The 26,771-nt window shown below is 46.4% G+C and overlaps 1 protein-coding gene across 6 annotated transcripts in view; it reads right to left on the reverse strand.

Annotated features, from left to right (window-relative positions):
• CECR2 (CECR2 histone acetyl-lysine reader) overlaps positions 1-26,771 on the reverse strand; it is a 151,848-nt gene that overhangs the window by 11,147 nt on the left and 113,930 nt on the right. For 5 of the 6 annotated variants that reach the window (XR_012647014.1, XR_012647015.1, XM_075005719.1 and 2 more), the window contains 14 exons: positions 25,958-26,141; positions 24,715-24,854; positions 24,080-24,184; positions 23,352-23,401; positions 21,742-21,911; positions 20,739-20,816; positions 15,594-15,750; positions 7,168-7,297; positions 6,816-6,853; positions 6,624-6,715; positions 6,270-6,396; positions 3,388-3,788; positions 2,196-2,324; positions 1,070-1,889 (listed from right to left, as the gene is read on the reverse strand). Coding sequence is in view for 4 of the 6 variants with exons in the window: in XM_075005719.1 (XP_074861820.1) it covers positions 1,070-1,889; positions 2,196-2,324; positions 3,388-3,788; positions 6,270-6,396; positions 6,624-6,715; positions 6,816-6,853; positions 7,168-7,297; positions 15,594-15,750; positions 20,739-20,816; positions 21,742-21,911; positions 23,352-23,401; positions 24,080-24,184; positions 24,715-24,854; positions 25,958-26,141 (2,621 nt within the window). In the remaining 2 variants the exon portion in view is untranslated. The remainder of the gene's footprint in view (positions 1-1,069; positions 1,890-2,195; positions 2,325-3,387; positions 3,789-6,269; positions 6,397-6,623; positions 6,716-6,815; positions 6,854-7,167; positions 7,298-15,593; positions 15,751-20,738; positions 20,817-21,741; positions 21,912-23,351; positions 23,402-24,079; positions 24,185-24,714; positions 24,855-25,957; positions 26,142-26,771) is intronic. The other variant, XM_075005735.1, reaches the window with a different exon arrangement.

Here is a 26,771-nt window from a genome sequence, read left to right on the forward strand (position 1 = left end):
CCTTCATACACAGTGATATAGAAAGGATGATAAGGCACTAGCTTTAAATATCTGTAATCCAAAACCTGAAAGTTCTTGTTGCTTCATTTCAACCAATATGAAGTAAAATTAAACAAAATCAAATAAAAAAAAAAACCCAAAACACAAAACCAAATTTGCTGTACTTTAATAATAGCATGATGACTTGATTTCTTTATCTGTGATTTCTTGCATTTCGTGTGGAGAGCGAGGGGCATATCTAGGTCTTTAGCAGCTGGTGTATCCAATATTTAACAATGGGCTTGTCTACATGAGCCCCTTCCTTCAAAGGGGGCATGTAAATGAGCCAGATCGGTGAACAGCAATGAAGTGCTGTGCTGTATATGCAGCACCTCATTAGCGTAATTCTCACCACATGAACTTCGTAGTTGCTAACTTTGAAGCGCCGGCAAGCGCAACTTCGAAGTTCCCTTACTCCCAAAGCCGTGGGCACTTCGAAGTACCTGTGCTACTTAGAAGTTCCCTTACTTCCAAAATGTTCTGGGAGTAAGGGAACTTTGAAGTTGCGTGGGTATTTCAAAGTACCCGTGGCTAGACTGCTTGCTGGCACTTCCAAGTTAGCAACTTCGAAGTTCTTGCAGCGAGAATTATGCTAATGAGGTGCTGTAAATGCAACACAGCATCTCACTCCTATTCACCGATCTGGCTCTTTGAAGGAGGGCCCTAGTGTAAATGAGCCCAACATGTTTTATTATGCATTGAAATGTGTTAAGTCATTGGAAGTGACTCCAAAGCATCTGACAAAGTGGGATTTACCCACGAAAGCTTAGGTCCAAATAAATCTATTAGTCTTTAAGGTGCCATAGGATTCTGCAGTGTTTTTGTAGAAAAACAGTGAAATTTTCCTTCAACAACCAAAACTATTGACCAAAGAGCTCAGCAGTCTATCAGAAGTGAGTGAAACCATGCATAATGATGAGTAGAGGATGGGGGTGGGGAGGAATGTTGAAAAAAAATGGACACGGAAAGTTAAAACAACCCTGGCAGTGACTCTTGGCCTCTTCAGACCAGTAGCATACATTAAAATTACCTCGGTTGCTTTCTGGCTCCACTGTCTGACTGGCATCCTGAGAGTTTCCATTCCCCAAGACTGGTTTTGGGGGTTGCATGTTCGCTGATGCCACGTGGGCCAGCTGTGGAAAGGGGCCAGGCAGATGCGGGGGAGGAGGCTGCCGAGGGTGGTAAGGCACACCTGGCGGGCACACGCGAGATGACAGCTGCTGGATGGCGATCATCTCTGGGCTGTCCATCATGGAATCCCCACCCTGGCATCCTCTCTGAATTTGAGGGGGTCCCCCAAACATGGAGGCTGGAGGCTGCTGCATTCTCTGACCGGCGGCTTTACCAGGTGGTCTGATATATCCTGAGGCAGGGACCCCATGAGGTAGGAAATTTGATTGCTCAGTCCACTGGCTGGGAGGCAGAGGTGGTCTCATTGCCCGAGGGTCCATCATGTGACTAAGAGCACGAGATTGCAAAGAAGGTCCTGTGCTCAAGGGCGGCTTCTCATCTGGACCCAGGGAGGTCTGGTTTGTTGCACTGTGGCTTCCATTCCATGCAGCAGGATGAGCTCGATTTAGATATTTGTATGGTCTGTACATGTGGCCTGGGGGGACCTCGGAGCTCTCAGGTGGTCTCATTGGTGGACTGTTGTGCCTGGGAGGAATAAATCCTTGCTGGAACTGCACTGGTGGGTACATGCTAGCATCTGGGGGAGGGCCACTCATCCGCCCAAGCTGCAACGTTCCGGGCCGCGGTCCCAGTGCAGAGACATGTGTTGGCCCTGCACAAACCTGCTTCTCTGGTGCAGCCAGTCTGTGCCCTCTGTGTTCGTTCAGTCCAACTGTAGACTGTGGGAGGGAGAGAAAAAGGCCGGGTTCAGTGAAAGAGTCACCACTTACTGGCACATGAAAAGCTACGAAGAGTAATGGGAAGAGATGGGAAAGAATCAGTGACTCACAGCATGGGACAAATCCCTCCCCAGGCAGAGGACGCCATTTACAACCAATGAATGCAGTGAGGTGGAAACTGCAGTCACTGACCCAAACCCAATGAGTATAGAAGGGTAGGTCATGGCTCCCAGTCCTCTGGGTCCACGCTATTTCCTCTAAGAGGCTAGGACATTCTCTGTGTGAATTTCAGAACCAGTCTCTTACCTGCATGGCAAAGTGCTGGTGCTGCTGAATGGGGTCTCCAGGGTGGGGTTCTGGTACTCGTGGTGAGCCATATGATTTAGCTGGATCTGATCCCCGCAGGGGGCCGAATGTTCCTGGCACTGCTGGCCGCTGGAAAGAAAAACAAAAGCTGCCGTAAGACTCTGTGGAAGAGCAAAGCTGCTACAGATACTGGGCAGCAGTGGACTGAGGTGCTCCCACTAAATACACGTGATTCTTGTGAGAAGCTGCACTGGAGCCTGTGGTGTACAATAACACAGCTCACTTGCCACAGGGTTACTCCTTCACCCAGGGAACCAGAAGAAATCTCCCAGGTATGACTTCCACAGACCAGTTCAAGGCTAACAACAGAGAGATCAGAGAAGTCCCCATCAGCTAATTCTAGGACAAGTCTCAGCTGCTGACAGAGTCTGGATTAACTGCGAAAGGGGACTCTGCTGAGATTCCTCTCAGGATGCCTGGATGCAGCCAGGCTCAGCTTTAGGGCAAGGTGAGCAAGGGGGTTGCCTCGGGCCATGCACCTTCAGTGCCTGCACCCACTGGCCAGACCCTGCTGTCAGTGTGCCGATGACTGCCCCACTGGCTTGGCCCACTCTCAGCTTGCTACTTTGGGCCACACCCCGTGGCGAGGCCCCACTGGGCTTGCCTGGTCGCTCCATCTCTCACGTGATCCTCTGAGGTAGAGTTCCAAATAGCAATCTTGTTCATTTTATTCTGCTTTTGCTTAGGAAGCTATGGTAAGCAACAGAGGCAATTGAGCTGGCTACCTGCAGACCCAGGAAGTCAAAACTATATCATCATTGCATCTCGAAGAGTTAAAGTGTTCAAACTTAAACTCTGTAGAATGGATGGCATAAATCCCACCAATCACCAAAGAAAAATGCTTTATTTACCTTTGGCAACAGACTTCTTCAAGTCTGGCACTGATCACTCCGGGAAGGAAGAATGGAGGAGTGAACCAAAGAAGGTTAAAAAAAGACACAGAGCAAACTATGGAGGGACAACAGAAGGAAAAGAGAGGAGGAAAAGAGAAATAAAAGCCCATGCTCCACAACCAATAAATGATTCTGATCACGAAGTAGGAATTCTGCTAGGAACTTACAGGGGACAATTTTATTCTTGGGCCCTTCTCTGCATTTATAATCTACAAAAAATGACAGATGGCAGTCCTTACCATCTGGCCTGGGTGTGGCACCTGGCTGGGCATTCCACCATAATGCAATGGGTGAGGGAAGCCTTGGCCATTGGAAGAGCTCGACTCCCGAGGAGGCTGCATTGTGCTGCCACTTGGATCCTCTGAAGGGGAGGAGGCAGGAGCCCGGGGAGTGGCCCGGAATGGTGGTGGTTTCCCTCCATTCTCTAAGTGTTGCTGTCTCCTGCCTGGTCCCTCTGGGTCTCTGGATCGGGTCCAAACATTGCCAGTGCTAGAGCGCCCGCTCCGACGGCTCCTCTTCTCCCGTTTCCCGTCCATTCTGATCCAGAACTCCTCGTCTGTGTCCCCATCTTCACCAGGGAAGTGCTTCCTCATTGCTCGGTGGAAGCATCTCTCCAAGTTGTATGCCATCTTGGTGTATTCTGTGTTCAAAACAAGAAGAGGCAGGGAGACAGAGCTTAACAGAGAAAGCTAATCAGGAGAGACAAGCTAGTCAGATGGTCCCCAGTCTAAAGGCTCTGATTTCTCATGTTTCTATATAAATAACATTCTTGGAGAAGCTAAGTAGAAAGACAAAGAGGGAAGGACTGTTTGCAATCAGCCCACTGTGCGGACAGGTCTACCCTAGACCTTAAAGTCAATCCTAGATACGCACTTCCACCTATGGCAATTGTGTAGCTGAAATGACATATCTACAATCAACTTATCTGGCTGTCCTCACTGAGGGAGGTCAACAGAAGAGCTTCTCCTGTTGACCTCCCCTACTCCTCCTGAGAGTGAAGAACATAGGGGTCAACTGTCAACCCCTGACAGTTCGATTTTGCATGCCCTGGTGAGTGTAGATGTACCCTGGTGTATGATCTCATCAGACTTGGTCAGTGCTTGAACTGGAGACTTTCAAGAAATACAAAGTGGGCGAGGTAGTGACTTTTATTGGGCCAGCTCTTGTTTGTAGGAGAGACAAGCTTTTGAGCTTCATAGCGGTCTTCTAAAGATGGGGGAGCAGGACCTGCAAAGCACAGTGCGAGGTGGGACAGATTGTTTAGCATAACTATTTAGCGCTTATTCTACGGGAGAGTGGCCTGTTAACACCTCTGCGGTCATAGGACAAAAAGAAGGGGTTCATGGGTTAAAATTGTTGAAATTAGCCACGAACCCAGGGTCTCTGTTCAATCCATGATTTTTAGTGTCTCCCGAGTTACCAATTTAAGCTCTCAGGTTCATCTTTTGAAAGTACTTTGCAGGTCTCCTTCATGATGCAGTTTATTTTGGGATCATATCAAACTAACATCCCTGCAGGGTTTTAAGAGAAATTATGTTGCTAGAATGTCATCTCTTAAAATATACTTAAGATGCTGGGTCTGAACAGCCATTCACAATCCTATGGTCATCAAGCTCCATGTTCTGGAGAAATTGTTGTCTTCCCAACTGGAATTCCACAGTAGTGTAATCAGGTTATTATACTCCTCAGTCTTGGACTGTTCAGACGCTTTGGCATGCATTATAGAAAAAGGCAAAAAACATTTTCTCCCTGATCTCTCACTTGCAGATCCTTGTGCACAGAACATGCTACACAGACGTCAACTCAACCCATCTACACTAGTTCAACAGGAAAATTGTGCTCAGCTGTAGTTTCTTGGTTTTCATTGGAGCCTACAAGAAGTAGAATGCCACGCCGGCAGCATCAAGAGGGTGACACAGTGCAAATCACATTCTAGCAGCTCCCATTACACCACTCCAATGTTTTCTTTGCAGCACGGTGCCACTACTGCAAACAGAAAGCTCTCCTCCCTCTGTGGTTCTGGAATTCACTTTTTCTTGGGGATGATGCTTGAGAGGCTTAAACTTCTTACTCTCCCCTCCACTGCTATCCTGGATGACACTGGCAGGAGCCAGCAAGCCAGAGCTCGCAATATCCTCATACTGGAAATCTGCCTGACTCACCTTAGTGAGGCACATAATTTTAATTGCTATAGCAACAGGGAGACTTAATACTCACCAGGGCCTCCCATCAGTTGACTCATGCTGAAGGTCCAACAGTCAAAGGGGAACCCAAAATACTGTCCCTTTCCAAAGGGCTGCATGCACTGCATATTCCTTGCATAGCTTTATTTTAAAGACCCAGAGAACTAAGCATACCTCTGTGTCCTGCACAAAATCCTTCTAATTCCAATACCAAACTGACAACTCAGAGAACTCGCACCCAGCAGAGCTAACCCCCAACGGTCTCTTCTCCTTGTACCTATTGCACTCTGCACCCCATTAGACCAGATCCCTTAGTACAATCCCTTAGTGCATTTAATAGGCCCCAATCACGGACCATGCCAAAAGGGGTGCAGGGCCCAGGACAAACCCCCCCCCCTACACCCTAGGCCATGCCCCCACTTTATCCCCTCCCCCCAAGCCCCAGTCTGACTCTTCCTGCCCCTATTCCACTCCTCCTCACAAGCCACTGCCACCTCCTCTCCAGAGGAACACCAGGAGCTGCTGAGGTGGGGCACAGCAGGGCTGGGAGCATTGATGCCAGCCCCTGTGCCATCCAGGCCAGTGTCCCCCTGAGGTGTGGAACACCCCCTCATCAATGCACAAAGCTGAGGGCAAGTGTCCTATGGATGGGCCAGCTTTGGTCCCAATTCAGCAAGGTATTTAAGCACATGCATAACTTTTAAGTGTTTGAGCAGCCCTAGCTGGGGACAATGTGATTGGTCATGAGCTTATCATTCCACACGTGTTTATGAACCTCGCTGAATTGGGGCTTACTATCCACGAAGTAACGCTTGCTCTCACTGTCCAGAATGACGTCTGGTGTCCAGTACAAGTCAACTACGGATGACTAGGGAGAGGCTAGGGGGTTTGGACCAAAAGCTGTCAATAGATGGAACAACTTTTCTCATTGTTCTTACCACTGCCTTCACCATTGTATTTTAGGCAGTTCCTGAACATGGTCTTCATGTCACCCACAAACTCCTCCTTGGTGCAGTACTGACCTCCATTCAGCTTCTTCTCCATGCTAGAGATGTCCATGGGAGCCTGAAACACATCCAGATCTCCCTTCAGTGACAATAAGCACAAGACGTCCAGATGGTAGCTCTACTAGCTTCCTAAAAAGGCCAGGAGGGACTGCTGTGAACATCTAATCTCACCTCCTGCACAACACGTGGCCAAAGAACTATAAAGAATTGACTACAGACACAGCTTTCTACCAAGCCAAAGAGTCAGATGCAAGACAGTGCAGCAGGTTGGACCATGGCACCTACCTTAATGATCTGGTAGTAGTTTGGAGCATATGATTCATCAACTGGTTCCAAGAAGGGCCAAGAATCCTTGTGAGCCTTTACTACATCTAGAACTGACAGCATCAGAAGGAAGACGATCTGTTAGGCACAGCCAGGCAGACATTTACTTATTTTTAACTCCAGCAAAGTGAAAGACGAGGGCAGGAGACTGACCTTTGTACATGGCGGTGAACTCATCATCCAATTCAAAGCTGCAAATAGGAAGCGTGACATTGAATATATACTCTGTTATCTTCATCGTACCTCCACCCCAGGCCTGGTGCTGCTCACCGTAAGGTCCTGCATCAGAACCCGTAATGTGCAGACACCCTAAGAACACTCATTCAAACAGAAGCCCTTTTGCTTGTACCCTGCTCTATGCCCTTCACACATTCCTCCCACCTCTACTGCTCCCCTCCGCTCCATCCTTATTCCACTCTTTACTTACTTTACCACTGGCTACATTTCTCCTCCCCTGAAAGCATACAAATGCACATGCATGCTATGCGCACTGCCATGTACTCACAGATCCTTGGTTTTCCTTTCCTCTCTGGTAGGAGAGCTGGGATCCAAATGGGAAAGTTCTGGGGGAAGCTCCTTCCCCTGGGCCAGAAGCCAAGCCCGTTCTTCCCGGAGCTTCCTCCTCCTGGCTCGTTCTGCCACAGGAGAGAAAGAAATCTATCTGACTCTCTTACCCTCATCAGTAACATCACACATGAAAACTAAGGAGGCTGCTCAGCAGCCAGTTTCTGGAGCCTGTTGTGGCTTACAGAAAAGGGCTTTACCCAGGAAATGCTGTCATCCTTCCAGAAAGGACGGCACCAGGGAATCAGAGGAGACAGGAGCACCACACCTTCCTTTCCACCTCTCCTTTTCACCTCAACACAAACTATTTCACAGTGGCACTGTTTCATAAGTGCTGCTAACCTGCTTTCAGACAAATTCCCACTTACCTTACCAGTCTGGGACTACTGAGCAGCTCAGATAGGCTATGTCTACATCGCACCCTAACCTCAAAATAAGATAAGCAATTTGCGCAATGCAAATTGCATACTTTATTTTGATTTTACTTAGAAATAATGTGTTATTTCGAAGCATCCCTTACTCCTCCTGCAAACAGTACAGGGATGCCAAAATAGGAGGCCTGTTACTTTGAAACGTATTTCGAAATAACGGGCACATTTCACAGACACAGAGTAGCTATTCTGGTACCTGAAATAGCTCTTCCCTGTAGACACAGCCAGACAGATTGAGACATCATGACCTACGAGGACCAGCTGCATTGCTGAAATTTAGGAGGTTAGTACCAGGGGTGACAGGAGCTACCTGAAGATCACCTCTGGTCTGTAATCAGACATTGGTTACCCAGATGTTTTGCTTCACACTGGGAATTATAATGGGTTTCTGTGAGCTCAGTTTTCTTTTTCTTACACTAGTTTTAAGTGAACTTATATTCACAAGCACCTGTTTTGTACAAAGCTCATGTCTCCAGAACTATTTTCTGAGAAGAATTTCTCTCTCCTTAGTCACTGCAGCAACAACACATTTGGTATGAAGGTGGGATCGCCCACAAAGAATACAAGAGAGCTGGAGATGTAAGGTGGAAACCCGAAGAAGGGTAGGAAAAGACAAGATTATGGCATATTTGACTCCTACAGGCTCTGCACCTCAGGCCTGTTCCCTGTGACAGCAGTTATTACCAAGGGTACGTGCGCTCCTGGAGGTATACAGAGTTCTTCTAAATCTGGGGGTTCTGATCCTCGGGGGGTTTTGGGACAAGTTTAGGGTGTTGCAAGCAAAGAGCTGGCATTAAAGGGTGGCAAGCAGGGCAGCTACCCAGGCCCCACAACACAGGAGGCCCCACAAATCTAAGTTACAAGCTCCAGTTCCACTGCCTGACAAGCAAGCTTCACACAAGGCTCACAAGAGAAAAACAGACTCAAGTACGACACCAAAATGCAAGTACAATATTGATATTCTGATCAATTTATTTTATAAATATATGGTAAAAAGTAGCAAGGAAGCAATTCTTTGGTAGCAGCTTGTGCTTTGACACCCTTTTATTTTTAGGTCTGATTTTGTAACCACCTAGGTTTTAAGTGAGGTGAAACACGGGATGCACAAGACAAATCAGACTCCAGAAAGGGATGCAGATAGTTTGCAGAGATTGAGAACCATTGCCCTGCGAGAAGCCTGCATCCACATCCCTCTTCCAGTTGTTCTTAGAGGACCAAAGTGACAGGAAACTAAGGAAGTAAAAGATGAGCAGAGCTCAAGAAGTGCCACATCCTGAATGAAATCTGTTCCTACATTCCAGTTTGTTAACTAACGATGGAGGTAAAGAGGATGAAAGGAACAGACTGAGAATTAATATCTCTGAACAACCTTACTGCCACATGGGCACCATTCCTGTCTTTAAAAGTATGTTTTTGAGGGAGAACCGCCATAAGGGATGATGCAAAAGCCTCCTAAACTTTCCCAGAACATCCAGGGGGAAGATGTTGGCATTTTCCTTGCTTTGAGAGGGTGGCCATATCTTGTTATCAGCAACAGAGGTTGTGGATTCCTTTCCTGGTACCTCTGTTATCTGAGCACGCACCTGAAGTCCATTGCACTACATGAGGATACTACTCATAAGAAAATGCTGCTATGCTAAGAAAAGGTTTAGGTCCGTGAGAACTGCTAAAGGTTCAAGTCGGACAAGAAGCAGCATCCTGAGGCAAACTAAGATTTATTCTACCATACCACTACTACATTCCAAGAAATGCTCTGAGGAGCATTCAGGAGCAGTTCCAGAAGTGGATGTCTGTCAGAACAAAGAATAGTTAAAGAGATCACAGATTTACCCTTATGGGATCCTGGCTTGCACTCAAGGTATGAAAATTGGGAAGAGAGGATCTGGTGTAAAATAAACCTGGTCACTACTGGGGTGCAATGGCTATAAATATCATGGTCTACTTCTACTGTGCTCAAGTGTGATGAAGCCTGGGTACTCTCCAGCCAGGAATCTCACTGACGATGAACCTGTGCCTTTTCCGAGGAACCTTAATACCAGCCCTTGCGGTGATGGTATCCAGCTGTGTATGTGATTCCTAAATGGGAGGAAGTTAAGTGGCCTCCTTGATTCAGGTAGTGCACAGACCTTTGTTTACCACAAATGGATCCCCCTTAAAGGTGTGGATGTAAACAGCACCTTGAAATGGTGCTGTGTATTTGGAGACTGAACAGGTTTCTGGTGCTCTGAATTGAAAGTAAGGAACAGTACATTTTTGATGAAAGTAAGCATGGCTATTAACACCCCCTATGACATGGCATTGGTGTATCCTGACTTAGAATACCACAAGTGCATGGAAACTTAATTTGGTTTAAGACAAAAACTATATTGATTCATCTTAAGTTGACTGGGGGCAGATTTAAACTACACTGCAATAAGCCACTCTTAAACCAAAATGAGACACTTCACACAGGCACTAGACTAGATTAATTAAATTCTTTTCAAAAACAGATTAAAGTTAACGCAGAAAAAAATTCTTGTCTAGATAAGGCCTAACACCATCACATGTAGTGATTACATTTATCTCCCTGCATACATACATGGCTCACATCAAAACAGAATCTGAATTCTTCCCATGCATGTGCAGCTTTATCCTCACAACACCTGAGATATAGGGAAGTATTATGCCCATTTTACAGATGGAAAATTGAAGCATGGAATATTATGTGACTAGCCAAATGGACACAAGAAATCTGTGGTAGACCTCAATTCAAATGGGTTTCTAATTAGTCCACTAGATTTTGACTAGATCAGCGAGAGCTGACATCCAGAGGAGTATGAAAGACACCTATATAACTAGCTTTTAACAGGAGAGTTGTAAGCAACACACAAAAAGTAAAAAAGCAGTCCAGTAGCACCTTAAAGACCAACAAACTAATTTATTAGGTGATGAGCTTTCGTGGGACAGACCCACTTCTTCAGATCATAGCCATTCCAGAAAAGACTCAATATTTAAGGCACAGAGAACCAAAAATAGTAATCAAGGTTGACAGATCAGAAAAATATTATCAAGGTGAGCAAATCAGAGAGCAGAGGGGCAGGGGGAGGGGAGGTCAAGAATTAGATAAAGCCAAGTATGCAAAAGAGCCCCTATAATGAGCTAGAAAATTGCCGTCCTGGTTCAAACCACATGTTAATGTGTTGAATTTGAATATAAAAGAGTTCAGCAGCCTCTCTTTACAAACTGTTGTGAAAATTCCTCTTCAGTAAAACACAGACTTTCGGGTCATTAACAGAATGGCCCACTCCGTTAAAGTGCTGACTGACAGGTTTGTGAATCAGGAGAGTTTTTATGTCTGTTGTCTGCTCATTAATTCTTTATGTAAGAGAGTTTGAAGTCTGTCCAATATACAAAGCGCCTGGGCATTGTTGGCACATGATAGCATGTATGATGTTAGTTGAGGTACATGAGAATGTGCCCGTCATTCTGTGAATAAGCTGGTTAGGTCCAGTGATGGTATCTCCAGAAGAGATATGCGGACAAAGTTGGCAACGGGCCTTGTTGCAAGGAAAAGTTCTAGGATTGGTGTTCCTGCGGTATAGACTGTGGTTGTTGGTGACAATCCTTATAAGGTTGGGAGGTTGTCTGTAGGAGAGAACAGGCCTGTTACCTAGGGCCTTCTGGAGTGTGGCATCCTGATTAAGGATAGGTTGTAGGTCTTCGATAATGCATTGCAGTGGTTTGAGTTGGGAGCTGTAGGTAATGACCAGTGGTGTTCTGTTCTTGGCTTTTTTGGGCCTATCTTGGAGTAGCTGGTCCCTGGGTATTCGTCTGGCCCTGTCGATTTGTTGTTTTTATTTCTCCTGGTGAAGAATTCAGGTTTATGGATATTTGGTAGAGATCTTGCAGTTTTCGGTCTCTGTCAGTAGGATCAGAGCAAATGCGATTGTACCTGAGGACTTGACTGTAAACAATGGATCTAGCTGTGCGTGCAGGATGGAAGCTAGAAATGTGTAGGTAAGTCCCCAAATTGGAAATAATTGTGGGTGAGAAGAAAGTTACAGAGGTCAGATGCCAGATTGGCTGTGGTGACATCAGGGATAGTATTCCTGATTGCTTGTAATCCGACTTTGTGTGGAATATTAGTGTACAGAGCCTCTACATCCATGGCGGCAAGGATGGTGTTGTCAGGAATGTTTCTGATGTTTTGTAATTTCCTCAAGAAGTCAGTGGTATCTCAGAGGTAGCTGGGAGTTTTGGTGGCATAGGGTCTGAGGAGGGAGTCCACATAACTGGATAGTCTGGTGGTAAGGGTGCCAATACCCGAAATGATAGGGAGTCCAGGGTTTCCAGGTTTGTGGATTTTGGGAAGTAAATAGAATAATCCAGGCTGGGGCTCAGATGGTGTGTCTGAGTGAATAAGGTCCCGAGTAGCAGCAGGGAGTTCCTTAAGTAGTAGTTATAATTTTTTTTGGAATTCCAAAGTGGGATCAGAAGAGAGAGGTCTGTAAAATTTGGTGTTGGAGAGTTGTCTGGCTGCCTCCTGTTCATAGTCTGACTTATTCATGATGAAAACACATTTATTTCCAATTTGGAGACAATTTATACCTCCAGATTAGTGGAACTGCTATGGGCACCCGCATGGCCCCACAATATGCTAATATATTTATGGCTGACCTGGAACGATGATTCCTCAGCTCTCATCCCCTATTACCCCTCCTCTACTTACGATACATCAATGACATCTTTATGATTTGGACCCATGGTATAGAGACTCTAGAAGAATTCCACAGATACTTTAACAATCTGCACCCAACCATCAACTTATGCCTTGACTAATCCATGCAAGAGATACATTTCTTGGACAATACAGTACAAATCAAGGATGGCCTGATCAGTGCCACACTCTACGGGAAAGCCACTGATCGCTCTACTTACCTACACGTTTCTAGCTTCCATCCTGCACACACAACTAGATCCACTGTTTACAGTCAAGTCCTTAGGTACAATCACATTTACTCTGATCCTACTGACAGAGACCAAAAACTGCAAGATCTCTACCAAATATTCATAAACCTGAATTCCTCACCAGGAGAAATAAAAAAAACAAATCAACAAGGCCAGACGAATATCCAGAGACGAGCTACTCCAAAATAGGCCCAAAAAAGCCAAGAACAGAACACCACTGGTCATTACCTACAGATCCCAACTCAAACCACTGCAATGCACTATTGAAGACCTACAACCTATCCTTAATCAGGATGCCACACTCCAGAAGGCCGTAGGTAACAGGCCTGTTCTCTCCTACAGACAACCTCCCAACCTTATGAGGATTCTCACCAACAACCACAGTCTATACCACAGGAACACCAGTCCTGGAACTTTTCCTTGCAACAAGGCCTGTTGCCAACTTTGTCCACATATCTCTTCTGGAGATACCATCACTGGACCTAACCAGCTTATTCACAGAATGACGGGCACATTCTTATGTTCCTCAACTAACATCATGCATGCCATCATGTGCCAACAATGCCCAGGCGCTTTGTATATTGGACAGACTTCAAACTCTCTTACATAAAGAATTAATGGGCAGACAACAGACATAAAAACACTCCTGATTCACAAACCTGTCAGCCAGCACTTTAATGGAGTGGGCCATTCTGTTAATGACCCGAAAGTCTGTGTTTTACTGAAGAGGAATTTTCACAACAGTTTGTAAAGAGAGGCTGCTGAACTCTTTTATATTCATATTCAACACATTAACATGTGGTTTGAACCAGGACAGCAATTTTCTAGCTCATTATAGGGGCTCTTTTGCATACTTGGCTTTAACTAATTCTTGACACCCCCGCCTCTTTCTGCTCCTCTGCTCTCTGATTTTCTCACCTTGATAATATTTTTCTGACTTGTCAACCCAGATTACTATTTTTGGTTCTCTGTGCCTTAAATATTGAGTCTGTTCTGGTCTGGCTATGATCTGAAGAAGTGGGTCTGTTCCACGAAAGCTCATCACTTAATACATTATTTTGTTAGTCTTTAAAGTGCTACTGGACTGCTTTTTAGTTTTGATAGTATATAGACTAGCACGGATATCCCTCTGTTACTGTTTAACACAAAAAGTAATTTTTCTTCTCTACTCTGCACTAATTAGGCCTCCGTTGGAGTACTGTTCTGGGCACTATGTTTCATTTCAGGAAAGATGTGGACAAATTAGAGAAGGTCTAGAGAAGAACAACTAAAATGATTAAAGGTCTTAAAAACAGGACCAATGAGGGAAGATTGAAATAACTGAATTTGTTTAGTCTGGGAAAGAGAAGACTGAGGGAGCCATGATAACAGCTAATAGATAATAGTCACAAAGATTTTTATGAGGAGGGAGAAAAAATATTCTCTTTGACCTCTGAGGATAGGACAAGGAGAAGGGGGCTTAAACTGCAGCAAGGGAGAGTTAGTTTGGACATTCAGCAAAACTTCCTAACTGTCAGGGTGGTTGAGCACCGGAATAAATTGCCCAGGAAGGTTGTAGAATCTCCATCACTGGAGATTTTTAAGAGCAGGCTAGACAAACATCTGCCAGGGTTAATCTAGATGGTGCTTGGTCCTTGCATGAGTACAGGGGCTGGGCTTGACGACCCCTTGAGGTTCCTTCCAGTTCCAGTATTCTATGAGTCTATGAAAAGGTTAGAATGTTAGCAGGTAGAAGAAGCTGCTCTGTTACAGAATATCTGGCCTGCTACCCAACATCTGGTTACCAGACTATTCTGTACTGAAAAGTTTAATGGTTTTGTGCACTTAGTTTTTCTTTCTGTTATGCTAATTCTGTATCACCTTTATACTATTCACAAGCCCTTTTACTTCAACAGACACTTCCACCCAGCATGGTTTTCCAAGGACACTCTAGGTCTTCCAGGCAATGCAGCAACCCAGTGATTTGTTACGGTAACCACAGCTCCGGCACGCCCATCCCTAGATGGAGTACCTGCCTCACCCTGCACCAGCACTCCAAAGCAAGAGTGAAATGAAGCCTGACAGCGCCCAGAAAAAACCCTGCCTTCCCCACGCCTGTAGCACCTTGGGCTTCTCAGGTTTACATTTGCTGCTGCTCCTTTAGCTCGGAATTGCTGCAGAGGGAAGAGGGGCAGGAAGAAAGCAAGAGTCACTTCTGTTCCGCTGGCGGGGAGAGGAATTGGGTAAACTGCAAATAGATTAGAATCACAAATAATACCTAAATCCCAGTAACAAGGCCAGACCCCATCTGATTCCTGTGAAAGCCTGAAGGTAGGTGTTCACATCCTCTGCCTGCGTAAACCCCCAACACTGTGTGGGCAGCATGGACCCAAACTTGGAAAAGGTACTTATGCTGCCACCTGCACAAGCTAGTTTTTAACGCTTGGTCCAGTCTGGTCCCCTAATCATGAGGTTGCCATTCAATAGCTCACACCAGGGGAGAAGTGCTGCTCTTTCAGTGGCCACCTTTTCCTGTCACTAGGCTGTTCCACTTGCAGCACTTCTGTCCACAGGCTTGAGGCAGAATAGAGTGAGTGCAGCTGGGAGGCTGGGTAGGTTGTGAGGGAAACTTCACAAGCACTCAGGGTGAAGGCAGAAGGTGATCAGGGAACTGCAAGTGGAGCATAAGCAGGAGGGAGGAGGAAAGGGGAGAGGTATGAGAGGTGATGAAGCCAGAGTGATAGGAGAAAGACAGAGGTGGTGGAGGTACAAGAGGACAAGGAGGGAGAAGAAGAAGGATAAGGAATAGGGAAGACAGCGGGCCAAATGAAAAGAGGCCAGAGAACGACAAACCCACTTCTGAGGTAACAGAGTCACTGATTCCATTTTGCAGGTATTTTAAGTGCTCTGAGGCAAGGGAGGAGCACAAAGGATATATCTCAGTTCAGTTTAACAACCCCATCAGGGCCCTTTCAACGTCCCCACCTCTACTTCACACAACGACAGGTACCTTCCACTGCTTTGACCTTCTCCTCCATCTCTCTCTTCCTCTCCTCCTTTAGCATCTGTTCCTGCTCCTTCTTCTGCACTGCCAGAAGGATTTGGCGCTCCTCTTCTTCCTCCCTGCGCCTTTGCTTCTCCAGCCTGCTGAGCGCACTTGGGGTCCCCTGTGACAAAAGGCCACATATGAAATCATAAGGGTCACAGACAACAAGGAGGCACTGGCATATACAGATCTGATCAGCCATAGATTTGACTTTGAAGGAGACTTAAAAACGTAACCACAATAAGTGATGGAAATGCAAATATACACAATCTCTCTGCCAAAGAAGCTCTGAGCTGTATTTTCCTCCCGGTGTATGCAGTTCTTATCCTCTGCTCCAGTTCCTTCCTCCTCAACTCCTGGCACATTGTAATTATGCGTGTGTATGAGCCAGTCAGACTGTAAATTCCATGGAGCAGGTACCACATCCTCTTATTAGCCTGTGAAGTGCCATGCCCACATATGGCTGTGGGTGGAAACGGGGGAAAGTCATCAGGGGAAAAAATTATTTGCTTGATTTCATTGTAAGCTGAATGCTTGGATTATCCATCAACACTCCATTCCTGATGACAGTTCTACAAAGTGAAGATGCCCCGAACATACCAAGGGAAACTATCACACTTGGAAATAACCCACATGCCCATAGGCTCTCCACGTCCATTCTCAGGGTATGAACAGCGACAGTCACTTAAGCACAAGGCATTTCCTGAAGATTAATGATCAGCTGGGGTCCCTCAGCCACTCCTCAGGCAGGAGCTTTTCCTTGCCCACCATTAATCCCCAGAAAAACCCCTGCACTTCCATCACTACTGCTTTACCATTTCACCTGCCTGGAAATAGGACCTGCGGGTGCTTTGATAAATGGCTTGAAAGGTTGTACAGTGAAACCAGCCACATTGTAAGTGTCTCCATACATTTTTTTCTTTCCTGAAATGCTATTTAGTAGTGTCCTGCAACAATATCCCTCAGACAATCACCCCACCCTATCTTCTACTTGCTGCCTCCAGGAGGGATTATTCTTCCTCTCATGCTGCCCAACAATAGACTTGTACACCAGTAACAGAAATGTGTTCAGTCAGGGCCCTGGGCTGCTTTATGACATTACCAGTGTATTCCACATTAACGTGCAGACTGAGGAAAAAACAGAAACACCTGTTCTGCTCTGACCAGAATGCAGTGAACCCTTTGGGACTTTCCTTACCCATGGACTGTCTCACTGATTTGATTCAGAATCCCAAAAGTGCTACAGCACCCAATTCATCCTGCCAGGCCCATGGCCTGCCTCTGAGGGGAATTAGCACAGAATCACAGCAATTAGATACGGTACTGACCCTTTACATCATCTCATCCATTCCCCCAGCCACTACAGGATTCTTCCGGCAATGTTAGGGTTACCATAGCTGAGCTTTAAGAAGAGGGGACACCCCAAGAGGAAGTATAACTGTACCAGTATCTACCCACTCATGTATTAATGTACTATAGGATAGTATATATAGCACATTAACACAACATGAGTTGGTAGCCACTGATACAGATACACTCCCTGTCAGGGGCGTCCTCTTTTTCAAAAGTTCAGATATGGTGACCCTATGCAATGTGAAATCTTTGTCCAGTTGTAATCTCAGAAACAACAGGATTCCTGTTGTTTTCCAAAGCAAGCTATTCCGTGGGTTTATACATCCCACTATTAGCCGATCTCTCTCGATAGTCAGTCTACAATTATTTTTCTTCCCTTAGGCTATGTGTACGCTGCAGAGCTATTTTGGGATACTGCTACTCCATGTCTGTGTAATGGGCCGGCTATTTTGACATCCCTCTATACCTTGTTGCAGGAAGAGTAAGGGATGCTTCAGAATAGTGTAGTATTTTGACATTTGGTGCTGTTATTAATTATGGATCTTATTTCGAGTTTAGGGCGCAGTGTAACTACAGCCTTAGTGTCTTCTCTTGTAACCCTTAATAATTTCCCTTTTCAGTAACACTCCAGCATGTATGTTCTTAATCAGGCACTTAACCAAACTGTACACATTTAGGTGTGGGCTTTTTTAAAATGTTTCCTTGTCAGTCAATCCTTCCAGCCCTCAGCCACTGTAGCTGCTTTTTACAAAATCCCCTTCACTGGCTCTTCACCCTTCTAGCCCTAAGATGCCCAGAACCCAACCCTCCAGGTGCAGTCACAACAGAGCAGCAGAGAAAGAGGAGATGTCAGCTCCTTGTTCCATGTGACGATGCCCCGTGTAGGAGGTTCAGAACTGCACTGACATTCTTAGCTGCCATATCAAGAAATGAACACCTCTCTCATCTAACTTCCACTGTCACCAGGCAGTCTCCTTGGCTTTGTGACATGAGCAGAAGCCCAGTCCTTTAAACAGGAGCCTGTGTAAATGTAGAGGGGTAAGCAGTCCCAGTGAAGTCAGTAGGGTTACTCCTGTGAGTCAAGTCCTCACATTCGTAAGCAGGCACACAGCTGGGCCCCATATTTTTAGATTCTCAGTCTCCCTGCGTGTTAGTAAGTAAGAGAGCAAAACAAAGGGTGACCAGCCACCTGTGGCAAGTCCATAGCAGATTGTATTTATGATGCGTCAGGCAGTTTTTTTTTATTCACATGACCGTGAATCCAAGCCAATCTTTGTGCCTCACCAGAAATAATTTCTGCAGATGCTACTATGAACCTCTCTTATGCCCATCTACACAACAGTTACGGTTGTGCATATATATGTATTCGAGGGAGGTGTTGGCAGAACATCTAGCCTGCAGTTCTCGAAAGACCATATTCAGAGCCAGTCCTCATGCACTAAGCTTTCCTGCATCATTCAGCCACATCCACAAAGCAGAGGCGGCGGCCCTGGGGCTTACACCATTCCTTGGACAGAAGACAGTGTTTACAGAGCATGCAACAGTGAGAAACCCAAAGTTGTCTCCCACCCTGCCCCTTCCACCACCACACACATACAGCAGATCTGGTGCTATTTGTATTTGAGTTAAGAGGAAAACAGTGAACTCACCAACCCAACGAGCACTGTGATCCCAACATACAGCCCCCACAGAACATCCCTTGTTCCTGGTGGCTATGGCATTCCGACTGGGCCAAGATGTTTGAGATGGATAGGTGCCTGATTTTAAGAGGGGCTGAGCACGTGTAACTTCCAATGAAGTCGGTGACGGCTGGGGGTGCTCGTCTTGTAAATCAGGCCCCAGCTTCTCCTTAGCTCACATAAAACAAACCCAGTTTCTGCCATCCTGATGTAACCACCTCCTTCCCTCCCACAGAGGGGACTGCGAGGCATAGCATCACTGACTCCCGCATGCCCAAACCCTACGTTCTGCCTTTCACCTTGGCTTCTGAAATGGGCCAGTTCAGGGCCCTCAAGATCAGCATAAGGAGTGGGAGCAGAGGTCCCCTTGGCCTCCTCACAGCCCCTGCACAGCTCATGCCCCTTTCCCTCATCCTCCGAATGTTTTCTGCCAGGATTTCCGCAGTTTCTCCTTAATGAGGGTGCTGCTCAGAAGGTTTTTAATGAGGAGTTAATCAGAACCACCTGTTGAGAAAGCCCCAGAAGGGTCAGAAGCCTACAGAGCAGTGACAGCTCAGATTTAAGCAGTATCCAGAGCTCGGGGCTAGAAGGAAGGGGCCATGTATACCACACTGCGCTGTGCCGGAATGAGGCTTTGTGCCTGAACTTTACCAGTGCAGCCCCCACCCAGTGCTCAGCAAACAGGTCATCAGACAGTCTGGCACTTTTCCTGGCTCCCATGTGACTACAATGTCATGCTGGGCAGCTAACATACTCCCCCTCCCTGCAAATATCAATGTCCTGAGACACCCGACTATAGTAACTGCTGGCATCCCTGGCCCCAAAGTGCAGTAAGAAGCAGTGCAGGGATAGGTTTAGCTTCACTGGAACTGATGTGTCCGTTCACAGGCAGCAATTAACAGCCCTCTGTACCTGGGGAGCTGGAGCAGCCCTGGTACTGATTAGCAGCCATTCGGGCTACAAGTGTTTCCCTGCCCCCATATTTGGATTTTTGCTGCCTGCATATGAATATGTCATCTGCCTTTCTCTGTAGCACGGGAGAACATCCCTGGTCTAATTGACAGAGGTTAGGACATCATCCTCCTCGCCACGGGCTTCTACCTGTAACACAAGGAACTGCTTGTTCCTGCTTTTACTCAACTACTCAATTCACTTTTTTAAACTAGGGGCAGCGCTTTCTTTGTGAAGATACTTGCAGATTCTGAGTACTGGCATCTGGCTGTGGGTGAGAGGGAGGAGAGAAAAGCCAGCTGGGTATTGGGTCCTCTTTTTCCATTTTTTTTTTAAAAACAAACAAACAAACAAACAACAACAACAATAAAAGCACCGACTAGGGAAAGGATGTGACACCCTTTCTGCCTGACAGTACAGGCATTAAAAATGGAACAAACAACTATTACCCATCTGGTCCTGCCCCTGGCTCGTGCACTGAGGCTCTCCACAGGACAATTTCCAGTGTTTTGTCCAATTTAATTTAAAACATCCAAGTAATGGACTTTTTGACACCTCCACTGGGAGATTATTCCATGGCCTAATAGATCAGCGTTTATGTTCTCCTAGGACAATTAATTTTATTCTCCCTGTTCCACCCAATTTCTCCTCATAAACCTTGTGTACATCAAAGGATTCATCTCCACCTTTACTATTTACTCCCCCTCAGGTATACATAGTCTGACATTTTTACTTTTGTTAAGCTATACATTCTTCATTTGTGTAATTTCCTTGTGTAAATCAATTCTTCTAGCCCCAGGTCTTATTTAAATTTTCTCTGAACAGCCTCCAATTTGTCAGTATTTCCATGCTAGCAAAGTTCCTCAAAGTGAACAAACTCCTGCAGGTACAGCTGCCTCTGAATTAGTGAGAAAGGCTGGTACTCCCCTGATCTGTGATTTGGTCCTTCTGTGCATGCAGCCCATAACTGCACTGGCTCTAGTTTTCTTTTTTTGGTGCCACCGTACATGTTTAATTTGATGGCTGCTGTCAGGCTCACTTCCAGCACCTATGTTTTTTAAATCTTCCTCCCCACCGAATAGCCATGATTTGGTATTTCCTTGTAATCATTTTCAAACTTTCTCACCTCCTGCTGAATTGGCCTGATGGGCTGACGGTCAGACATCCACCTGGGCGAAAACTCCACGTGCTGCAAACGCTTCTCCTAAAACGGGTGTGGAGGAAGGCAGAGAAGACAGACATGGATTGGGTCACACCACTGATGTTAATAAGGGAATTCTGTATTAGGAGTGACCAGGCAGCTACCTGAGTTTCCTATAAGCCGTGTGCTTGTGCAGCCACTCAGGAGATTCAGATGTTGCTTCTACTGATGGCAGCAGGGCTGACAGCCACCATGGGCTTGGGGGCAAGGTGGGAGAGAGGCCTGGCTCCCTGCCCTGGAGGGACAAGGCCAAAGATGGAAGGGGCAGGGCTTACAGCAGTCAGCTCTTGGCACCACTTGCACCCCGTGCTCCCTCAGAGCCGTGAGTGGAGCAGTGGCGCAGCACTGCCATGGCATTTCAAAGGGGCCCCCAGAGCAACTGTCCCCTTTCCCTCCTTCTGTCTCCCTGTCAACAGGCCTGACTGGCAGTGCACATTCATGCATGGCTCACTGCCCATGCAAAATTTATTCTGCACGTTGGATGGAAAAAATCCACACACGGAAGGAAAAGATTAGGGGGAACATGGGCAACCTCTGTAAATCTATTAGCTTTATAACGGAAGCATCATACAGACCTCTCCAAAACCCAGACTGGCTGTGGGGTTGATTTTAGAGAGACATTCCCATGGCGTTCTGAAATAGCTATCAGCTGGGCAGCACAACTCAGAATGTATATATCCACCTCTAGCTACCACTCCTTGCAAACAAAGCTTAATAGCTCCTGTTTACATGGTATCTAGAACGTGTTTAGGGCTACTATACTGCTCAGAGCACTTCTGCTGCAGGAGATGATACATCCTTCCCCATTCCCAGGGGTGCTTGATGGCTGGCTGGCATTAGCCCTCTCCCAGCTCTCCAGCATCCTGAGCAGTCACCACACAGAAAAGAGCAGGCTATCACCTCCCCACTCATTTGTGCTCACACACACCTTCTGGGCAATCATGTTGCAAATCTCAGGCAGGAAGTCTTCACTCAGGAGCTTGTAAAGCTGCCGTTCTCTCAGGGAGGTTCTCTCTCTGAAGCTCTCTGTGACCTGCCTCCACTCCTCTTCTGTCTGACACAGCAGCCACCATGTCCCTCGGCCTGGCCCCTGGGAACCTTCAAGAACATACAGGGATATCAGCTCTGCAATGAGTACTGTTGGTGGCTTTCTGCTGACCCATGCCCTCCCCTCCTGAACTTAGGGAAAAAGAGAGACCTTGGCTGTGAATACCCCTACATTGTCATGGTTCATGGTCTAGGAAGAAGCAAGAAGAATCATTCATATATGTGACTGGAAGACCTGCCTAGCTATGGCTTCACTCAAAGCTCTCTGAAGAACATTATCATGGCCCCAGCACAATTAATACGCACTCTAGAGCACTGTACACTGGGATGGAAAATAAAACAATGGCAGCCCTTGGAATATGTCAGATGAAATGCCACTATTGACTTAACCCACTCTGAAACCACAGCCATGGATATCCAGCAGCTCCCAGGAGGAAAAGACAGGTGGGGAAGGTGAGAATTGGTTTCCTTAGCTGTCATTTATTTTTCAGAATGGAGGGTGCCAGTTAGATCTGGTCACAACTCGCAGATTACATCTGCTCAGATTCCCTCTGCTGGATTGCTGCAGCCCGGTGCTTTGACGCAGGAGATCACTTCTAATGCTGTAACTATCCCAACCAGAAGAAAATTTTCTACTGATGTAGTTTCCACTTTCGAAGCTCTCTCCTGAAGGCCAAGTGTGGGGCTGTAGCAGTCCAGGGGGAAGCTGAACTCGAAGGAAGGGGTACAATAAACAAAACCAGAGGTCACTCCTTTGTGGTGGAATGGGCAGGTCTAATCCGTAACTCTTATTTAGACTGCGGAGTCTCATTTTTGAGAAATGAGCCTCCTACCCAACCCCCATGGAGAAACTATCACACTATGTTGGACTCTCTCCTCCTCTCTTCCTGCATTAACGCCTTGTGGGTCAAGGGCTTCCCTGTAAGGATCCAGAGCATGGATTTCCCTAATTCCTGGTTTACACAGTACTGAGAGTGTATACCCTGGACGCTAGATGGGAGACAGGCAAGGCAGCTCCTTTGTTCTCTTACAATATTACCCACCCTTTAAACAGAGAGGGCAAACTGCACCTACCACAAACAGGATGTTTCCACATGGCCTGTGCTCACCCTTTTTCAGGAGTGTCCACCCATACATAGTCCTTTTCTACTGACCTGAGTGAGTAGATGAGAGCTCCTCCCCAACCCTTTTCCAAACTCTGGCCCACAGGACAATAACCTGATTCATTAGTTACTTCTCATCCCAAAATAGTGCCTTGCTACACAGGAAGCATTTAGCTGCCTTGGCTCTGGCAATAAGTTAGTCTTTTAACTGCTTGTGCCACATATAAACAGAACCAACCATGCTAAAGACACAGGGCACAGATTCCAAAGAACCTCTCACTAAACAGACCCTCCTCCTTCCCTGGGAATCTCGTCTCTCCCAGCTGTGGGTGATTTTAAAACTCCAACAGCAGATCATATTCCTCCCATTCTCCCAGAAAGTCTTTACCATTTTTCATCTGCGTCTCATGCACAAGCGAGTTGTCTTCAGCCTTTTCCCTATAAAAAGGAAAGCAATTATACACATGGGCAATGACATAAAAACATATACAAGTCACTGAAATACGGCCACTTCTGGGGAGGAATGCAATGGCCATTTAAGGGACAGCAAACACACACATTTCTTACAGGAAGTGAGAAATATCTTGTTAGAATGAAATGCTGTGGAAAATGATGTAAATGACCAAACTGGAATTTGGCCAGGATACCATCCTTACTCTTCTGAATAGCACCAGGAGATCTTCAGGTAGTCAGGAGTTTGGTTTAAAATAGCATCTACATAGAGTCTCTCTAGCTGCAGTCTTGCCCCCTAGCATCATTGTGGATCAAATATGGGGATCAAATGGGTCAGCCTGGGCTCAGAAGGCAGAATGGCAGCTACTGTTTCACTCACATTTCTTTTGCAGAATCTGGATTTTCCTTAGAGTCCTCACCCTCACACCACCTCAGCTTGTGTGTCCAAGATGAGTTGAGATCATGGCTTCAGGGGTTATGGTTGCAAGGAGAATTATCTTTTGACTCACAAATGGAAAATACTGGTAGGGTATGGGTGCTTTTCAGTACCAAAGGGAGAGCCAAAAAGGTGCATCAGTACTATCAATGCCAAGAAAGGCCAACCAGCCTTCCTCTTGAGATGAGAGTGTAGCACAGACATTCCAGGAACACCTTTTTCCTTACCTCAACAGATTCTCCTCCAGCAGTTTTTTCCGTTTTGGGGGTCGCCCTCGTCTCTTGCCTGTTTTGCCAGGAATATTTGGGGTATTTGTCTGGCCCCCACTTCCCCTGGAACACAAAGAAAAGTTAGAAAATACCTAGTGAAGAAAAGAACGGTGGCTGGCAGGGGTGGAGGGAGAGAAGAGTGAGCGAGAAAAAAGTCAGAGCAGCTGCTACAAGAGGGGAATTAACTACAGCAGCCAAGAGGGAGGGATGGGGGACGGATGGACTCCCACTGGATGGGTGAATAATTCAAGAGCAGATAATGACTCCTAACTGCTGCTCCCTCCGAGAGGCAGGTACCTTGGAATGCAGTGGTGATAGCAGAGGGCTCTATCAACCCACGGCCCACAGGCAGACATCTGCAGTGCCATTAAGGCTGTGCATGGTTTTGGTGGCTTTACATTGGGTTTTTTTTACTGGTGCCAGTTTTACCCAGGCCCTGCACAAGGCCAGACCACTGTCACCTTCCCAGCAACAGCAGCAGTCAAACAGATTTTATTGAACTCAGATATATTGCTGTTTGGGCCATTCCCGATCTCTTCTCCCTCTCTACCCAGGCTGCATGGAAAGTAGGGAAACTTGGAAGCTGCTGTTACCTGTCTGAAGCTAGCTCTCCATTTGACTTCTCTGGCATTGGCTCTTCTTTGTACATACGAGTGCCGTAGAAATACCAATAGAGGGCGCCATTACTATCCTCACCCAGAGGTTCTACACGGAGGCTGTCTGCATCCAAACCCTGCATTCAGTTGGGAGCACGCACAGAGAGAGAGAGAGAGAGATGGTGACAAGTTCAAAAATAGCCACAGTGTCACTCAAAATATGCTGACATCCCTCCACAGACGCCCCACCCCACACATCTGTTCTGATGCAGCTCTGGGAAGATACCACTCCAGAGAAAAGAATACATTCCCTCTCCCTCCACGGAGAGCTTTAGATTGGCATTTCTAATTTGCATGCTTTCTTTAGTTTTAATATTTCATTTTTGGTGGTCATGACAGTGAAGGTCTAATTAGCGCTGGTTAGAGTCATGAAGAGCCTGGGAATCAGCATGGAAAATATCTGCATAAAACTCTCCCAAGACACTTCAATAACGAGGGAATGATGGGAGCACTGCACAGGACAGGATCTCCTTCCTTGTTCCCACAATGCTGGCAATACCCCGGGAGGACTTCCAGCTATTCAAGTCATGGTTTCAGAGATGTAGCCCATCAGGTCAGCTTACGTCATGGCATTTGTACTGCGCCTATATGCATGACAGAGACCCTGCCATTTGCTTAGATCCTTTGTAATTCAACATAAGCCAGGTCTCCAGAGGCTGAAAAGGTATGGCTATTAATTCACTGCACTATCATCAAGAACCAGACTTTACACTTCTTTTGGATTAAAAACATTTCCATTTCCAAACCTGCACAATACACAAAGGGAAAGCTGGGCACCTCACCTAGAGGCTGGGTCTAAAAAACCCTACCCAACTCAACCCAACCCAACCCCTAGACCATGAAGAGGAGAGAGAATGGGAAGACCCCGTCACCAGTACTTCCAAAGCTGGATCTGGAGACGAAGGAAAATAAAGGATCTTAAAGAGGAATACTTCCAAACTACAGTTAAAATTCCCAGCCTCTTCTTGCTTCCCAAACTGGTAGAGTAGAAATGCCACAGTAGCACCAACAAAGCCCTGTCCCCTTCATTGGGGGCTGGCTCATGCATAAAAGGAGTGGCACAAAAAAGGAAAAATAGCCTCCACAAAGGCAAACATTTTCCTGTCCCCCGGTGGATTTCACAGCCCAGTCTAGCTCCCCATAGCTGCCATCTTCCCCATCCAGCCAGGGCCCAACGAACCTTGAGGAGGTCAAAGACATCATCTGCATCAAGCCGGTAATCGCAGAGGCGGTGCAGGATCTCCACACGGGTGCGCAGCGGCAGCTCCTGGAAAGTGGATTCCCGTAAAGGATTGGGTTTCCCTTCCTCCAGCTCCCAGCGGTAGTTGATAATGTCCTCAAGGTAGCTGTGAAACGTCTGTGACCTAATCAAAAGAACAAGTTCCCCGTACTGTAGATGAATACACAAAAGAAGGACTTAGTGGGAAGGTGGTAAATGGAATTAGAAGATCCAGGCAAGGCTGAAAGCTGTGCCCCACTGCCTAGAGAATCCTATATGAACTTAATATGTGGCAGGAAGCAGAGAGACCGACAGTGGTAAAATCCATGAGTGCTTTTAAGAACTGTGTCCTAGGATAGCCATGACTAGTTAACACTGTGCAATCAGGCTTGCATCTCTCCCACCTAACTGCAACAATACTGGATCTATCATCTTTTAAAGTCCCTTTGCTGGTCTTTCTCCTTTTCATCACATTCTGTTTACATCAGCATTAACGCTAAGATTCATAAAAGGAAGGGGAATCAGAGCATTCATAAACACTTCTGATTCTCTTCTGCCTTCCATTTCAGCTGAATCCATGAGTATTTACCAGGCTCATCCTCTCTCACTTTTCCCAGGCCATACAGCCAGCTAATTACCAACTCCTACTAATCATTTTGAAAGTCAGACCTTCTGCAATCAAGAAAGAAATAAAGAAAGGATGACAACAGGCAGGACCCAATGCCACTTCATTTGTGGAAGAAGTGTCTACCTGAGAGCATCTCATAAATGAATG

The sequence above is a fragment of the Carettochelys insculpta genome, chromosome 1 (genome assembly GCF_033958435.1).
Source record: "Carettochelys insculpta isolate YL-2023 chromosome 1, ASM3395843v1, whole genome shotgun sequence".
NCBI classification, from domain to species: Eukaryota; Metazoa; Chordata; order Testudines; family Carettochelyidae; genus Carettochelys; species Carettochelys insculpta.